Below are 6,575 nucleotides of genomic sequence, written 5' to 3'. Positions count from 1 at the left end.
GAGAGAGAGAGAGAGAAAGTCTCAATTTCGTAAAAAAAATAAAATAAAATCCATCACTGCTTTTTAATACATTTGGCAACAGTGTTTTTCGTCGTAGCTTCCATTAATTTCGGGATCTTCGAATCTCGATTCTTATGATTCTTCGACAAAACATGAAGGTGATAGCGAACGTGCTCGATAAAGTCAGCGATCATCGTGATATATATTTGATGTTACTTTTACGACAACCATATTTTTTGAACACCTTATCTACATCTGTGTTACTTTGTGAACTTCAGGCATGTCCACTTCCAAGTATCAATTTTATGATCCGTTTTTTATTTCTGCACTAGACTCTTTTAAACTTTCTCATTTTCGACAAATATCAAACATATATCTATTTCGCTTTAAGTTCCAAAAGTGTACACTAGTTCAGCCACAGAAAACAGATCTTTAGTTTAGCATACCGCGCAACTTCATGATATTCTGACACCGTATAAAATATGTTACAATTCTATTAATATTTTACGAGAAATTTTGATTTTTATGAAGACCATGTATATCTTCTAAACATTCTTTCATCTTTATACGTTTTATAATTTTATGTAATTTGTCGAATACCATTTGTCACATACTTCAAGTATGTCCATCTTAACTATATTTACTGCAATTTCATGGCGTCCATGTTATACCGCGTGATATTTTCCTATAGCGATATTTAAAAATTACATTGAATCTCGATTTTTATGATTCGCACAACTTCTAATAATTTTAAAATTATTTTTAATTTGTTAAAATATTTTTGTTCTATTTGTAAAATTTATACAAATTATTTCTGTGAATTATTTTACACTTTATGCATATATCTTAATTTTCGTATACTATATATTCAAAATTTTTAGTATTAAATATTTTGAGTCTCGAAAATACAATTTTTATATAATTTATGCAGTTTTTAATACAATTTTTATAAAAACTGTGTTGTTTAATAATACATACACATTGTATCTACAGAATAATAAAAATTTATAAAATGACAATTGCAAATTATTTTTGTATGTGAAATATAAAAAACATAAAATTATAAAGATATAAATTTTATAAATATGAAATATTGTTATAAACTATATATACCTACATAAACCTATTTATTAAATTACAGAAACGATAGTAACGTACACAGTGAGCAGGATGTTCAGTTTTCACAAACCAAAGGTGTATCGATCTAGTACAGGCTGTTGCATTTGCAAAGCTAAATCTAGCAGGTAAAAATATATCTAAATATTTACATATGTGTATCTATCTCTACAATAAAAATAATATAGTTCTAATTATATTATATATATATATATAATTTTTATTTCTTATTTTAAATTAATATTATGTTATTTTAAGTTAAATTAATATTACAATGTATTGACATTAAAATTTTAATGATATAAATGTTATTTATATTTAGTAGGAGTTAATGTCACGATATTAATTCATAATATATTGATGACATCACATATTTTGTTATAGTTGTATAGTGTTACATTTATATAGTTGTATAGTGTACAATTATATTATATTTTTTATAAATGTTTTAATAAATATTTATAAATCTTTTTACAGTTCGAGATTCACAGATAGTAAAAAGTATGAGGATGATTTTATGCTATGTTTTCAACTTGATGAGAGGCGTAGCGGAGAGATATGTAATGCATGTGTGCTTCTAGTAAAGAGATTTAAGAAGTTGCCTCCAGGAAATGATCGCAATTGGAGACATGTTAGTATCTGTTGAATAATCTTATTTTTATTATTTGAATTTTAATCTTGCTAGTATAATATAAATATCACTATTTATTATATTCCGATTCTTTTGATTGAATTTTGATTCTTGGTTTTAATTACAATCAACAAATATTTATCTACTTTATAAGAGAGAGAAAAAAAGAATTATAGACTTCTTTTTGTGACAATTGTAAGATATCAAATATTTAGGTGACTGCTAACATTAAAATAACATTAAAATATCCAACTTATTATATATTTGATATTTTTAATTATACTATGTTATTAAATTTAAATTATCAATTTTTTTTATAGGTTGTGGATGCACGCGCTGGTCCTGGTATTAAGTCTCTGACAAAATTTAAAGCAAAAAATAAAAGAAAAGTTAAAGATATATCTGACAAACTCGCTAAGAAGAAACATGTCTATGTAAAAACAGAAACAGATCGAGAACGAAGCCCATCAATGAGCGATGATTTAATCGGTTGGTTAAACTGAATATAAAATTTTATTAATCTATTATATATGATTCAAAACATAAATATGGTTTAGAAAACAATATAAAAATTAAAAGATAGAAATAGAAATTGGGATATCTTAATAATATGTTATTAATATTTAATAATCGTATTAAAATATTCTCTTTGTTTTTTTTTTTATATTGTAGAAGATTATACATTGGCAGATAGTAAAGCTTCGAGCAGATCGGAAAGCATCTCGGATGATGACGATGATATTGGCTCTAATGACAAACAATTAGATCTCGTTCAAGATCAGGATATGAATGAAGATAATGATTTTTTAGATTTATCTTATTACAAAAGGTAATATTATGAAAAAAATTTCATAAATCCTAAGAATTTTGAAAATTAACTTTAAGAACTCTTTACAAAAATTAAGTATTTTAAATAAATTTAAAAAAAATTTGTAGGAAAACAACTTTTATAAGATCTAAAAATTAGAGATGACTCAATAACTACTTCTATTACATATTTGTATATTTCTCAATTTTTTATATGTTTACTATGAATATATATTTCTTTCATTGAAGATACCTATCTTAAATATTTTTTATATTGTACATATCTTAATTTGCATTTAATATATGATATTTCTTTTGTTTTATACAGAGAAATTATTTGCTGTGGCAGCATTTTCAGAGGCGCCAATGGTGAGATTATAATGTATCCATCTAGCCTGAAACCTTGCGTAAATCTTGCCAGGCGGCAACTTCTTTCTTCTTTAACAGTCGCCAGTCCCACTCATAGTTCTGCATCCATCAGTCCTATTCATAGCGTTGAATCGCCATCATCAAGTTCAGAAACGAGTTCGAAACAAACAAAGACAGATAGTGACTCTTCATCCGATTCTGGTTACGATGAGTCCTCCAATCAGGGTGAGAGCAAAATAGCGAAGAATGTTCAAGTTCAGGCAGATATGAAAATGATAGAGGAAGCTGTGAGACCTATAGAACTCGATCAGTTATCGAGTTGCAAAACCTTACAATCTGTCACCGTTACTAATCAGTCACTTCAATCAGTCTCCAATTAATGTCGGCCCTTTATAGAGGGTTAATTTATTCCTTTACTTATGACACACACGCATAAATATGTACATACGTATACAGGGTGTCTTAGATAATTTTTTTAATTGCAATTTTCTATAGAATTTTCAATATAGCGAACTTTCCTTTGGCGAGAATTTCAAATTTTATATTTCTACGATATATAAAGCAAACTTTTGACTTTTTGATTCTTGCAATATTTATTTCAATTCTTTTAAATCTTAAAATATCTTTTGAGTTTCAATTTAGAGACGATTTTTCCTCGTGGAGAATATTCGAATTTTAATTCTGTAATAGAGGAGGATTTTTAAAATCCTGCTTATTGTTTAAATTATTTTTTCATTATATTACTACACATTGTTAATCCTGCTTTATTTATTGTTTAAATATTATTTTTCATTATATTATTACAAATTGTTAATACAAAGGATAATTAAATAATACAAAATGTTATTACCTTAGAAAAGAATTTTTATTAGAGATTTTACAGGAAATGTTTTGCGTCAAAATACAAAAGGAATACTTAATGATGATGATGAAAAAATTTTTCTCTTGAAAGTGAGACCGTGCATCAAAATATGTTCAAAACATATCCCTAAAAATCCATATAATTTCTTTTTATTGAAAATTTTTTCTGAAATTAGTAGATCTTGCACAAGATACAGTAATTTATTGCAGTATAACACTATCACCCTGTATATACGAATAGGTATAAGCTGAAGTTAATTAAGTGCACTATCCCCGGGCAGCAAAGTGGCTCTGAAAGGTTTCAAACCTTCACCTCGAAGGTTTTAATATCATTTGGATGCAATTTATTATGCTAAGAATAATTAGAATTAATCATAGCGATGGACTGACGTAAACCGCCATTTCTCGAGCCGATAATTTTTAAGTCTTATATTAAGCAATATAAACACACATCAAAGTTCTGTGATGATATTGTAAAGTAAGAGACGCTCAGATTTCTTATATCGAATAGCGGTCCGAGCTGGCGGTTTACGTACTCGCTTTTCTTACACGTCAAGTGCCACCGCTTAAGGGGAGATATATGTAGGGTGTGCTGAAACAACCAAAGATAGTGTCAAAAAAGTCATAATAAATTAATGAAACATCAATACTTTTATAAAATTTTCTAATTGAAATCAGATATATTAAATAGTTACATGTTAAAGATCTGAAACTTTTTATGAAACGTTCTATAAATTTTTAAAGTTTTAATATTCTTAGACAAAAAAGCAAAATTTCATGTGTAACGATTTAGTAATTGATTCAACGAAGGTACATTGAATACAAAATTAAGATTTTAACACTTTTATCGAGAGAAAACATTGCATTTACAAAAAAAAAGATTTTTTGAAGTGATATCTGATGGTTGTTGCGAGACACCTTGTATAAGTTCCAAGCTGCCAATCGATTCTCGTCTGGGTCCAAGAAAAAAAAAGAGAAAGCAAGATAGATGAAAGCGGAAATTTCTTGCATTTTCTTCCTGATCATGCTCCATGACGTAAATTAATTAATAGTAGTCACACTGACGACCCAGGACGATAGCAATAAAGAAATGCAAACAATTGTACAGCGGGACTATGGATAAAGTCTGTTTTTAGTTTGTATTTAGACAGTATTAGTAAAAAAATGAAAGATCTAGATAGAAGAATTGAAAGTGGCAATCAGATTGGCAAACTGGACCAGCGAATCTTTGTTTACAGATAATTTTAGAGAATATGATACTTATATACAGAAACATTTCTATATAGAAAGAGAGAACAAGGAAGAGAGGGAAGAATAAATAAGTAAAAACTGTTAGTTCCTAGTTAATAAAGAGATGGGCATGCTTCGATTGTACGTTTAGCGTAAAGTTTGTTTAATTCTCATTTTATATGGGACGTTCACGATTGACTCTTTTCATGTTAATGGAGCTCTTATCAATTTGGAATCGGATTTTTCTCTAATGAAAGTAAAAAACCGATTCCAAATCAATTGTAAAATTTATAAAAAATAAAATATTCTGCTAGTGTTTTGAGCCCATATAAAAATCGAGGAACATAAGTTTTAAAGATAGTCGGAAATGATTGTTTGATACAAGTTATTTAATCTTTTTCGACTATTCTCTTTAGCGCTAAGTACACGAAGAAAAAACGGGCTAAAAAATGTACAAGCTGAGTACCTGCTGAGAACAAGCCGCAACTGTTATGGGTTGTTTTCAGGATTTTTTCCATTCTTACTAATGCACAAAAAAAGAGAAGAAAACAGAATTCAAAAAAAAGAACGATTGACTTAAGATTCATTAAAAGCAGGATTTATGTATCCGTGGAATCAAGAATCTGTAATGTTAAAGATCAATTAAACTGAACGTGAATCCGTAAATTCCAACATATATCAAAGATTCTATCTTATAGAATCATTTTTAAAAATATGTGATACGCATATTCGATACTATAAAACAATACTTAAGAATGTAGTATATTTTGTTATCTTTATGTAAAGAACCACGGATTTATAAATCATTATATTTCGAAAAAGGAAGACAAACATAATGACTCTTGGCTTAAAAGTTGGATTTGACATAATTAAAAAGTATGAAATGTGCAATAGATATTGTCGAACCCGTCCAGCGCTAAGCGAGTCATCTTCTATATTATTCCATAAGAATTCGAAACCTAGAATTGTAAAATTCTTTCGAGTATGATAATCAAAATTATTTAAATTTAGAGGTTACTATTGGTGAACCCAAAAGAGTAATCTCATTTTGAATTTAATAAACAAATAAAGATCAGAATATTAAAAGAAATCAAATAAAATTTAATAAAATTAAATGAAATTATATATTGAGATTTAAATTATTAAATTATGAAAATAGAAAAAAGCTCGTTTAAATTGCCCATCGGACTTGCGAAAACTCATCGACAATCGTATAATATCATAACAGGAAGCGATAACAGTTTTTTCATAATCAAACATCGAAAAGTCCGATCTATTGAAGGATAACGCTAACCGCCTTTTCCTGCGATAGATCACATTTGTACATTTCTTGTATGATCTCTATCATTTCTCTTTATTGTGAGATATACAATACTGATAATTATTATTATATTCTCTTATTATGATTTATCGTAGTTAATATATACGATGATCGAAGCTGGATGATTAAATAGAAAGAAAGAGTATATAATACAAATTTATATTTAAATTGAATTTAGTATTAAATATTTGTTATAAATATTTAAATCTAAATTTATATTTGAATTAAATTTAGCATTTA

The 6,575-nt window shown here is 27.4% G+C and overlaps 1 protein-coding gene across 1 annotated transcript; it reads left to right on the top strand.

The window, feature by feature from the left end:
• Positions 1-89: 89 nt before the first annotated feature.
• On the top strand, positions 90-3,303 carry LOC105626053 (protein FAM60A). Its single transcript, XM_012207365.1, has 6 exons — positions 90-278; positions 1,142-1,244; positions 1,594-1,747; positions 2,068-2,236; positions 2,420-2,576; positions 2,883-3,303. The coding sequence occupies exons 2-6, from the start codon at positions 1,171-1,173 to the stop codon at positions 3,301-3,303; spliced, it is 975 nt and encodes a 324-aa protein (XP_012062755.1). The 5' UTR covers positions 90-278; positions 1,142-1,170.
• The last annotated feature ends 3,272 nt before the right edge of the window (positions 3,304-6,575 follow it).

This window comes from Atta cephalotes (assembly GCF_000143395.1).
Source record: "Atta cephalotes unplaced genomic scaffold scaffold00004, whole genome shotgun sequence".
Taxonomy (NCBI): domain Eukaryota; kingdom Metazoa; phylum Arthropoda; class Insecta; order Hymenoptera; family Formicidae; genus Atta; species Atta cephalotes.
This window is presented reverse-complemented; position numbering and strand designations above follow the sequence as displayed.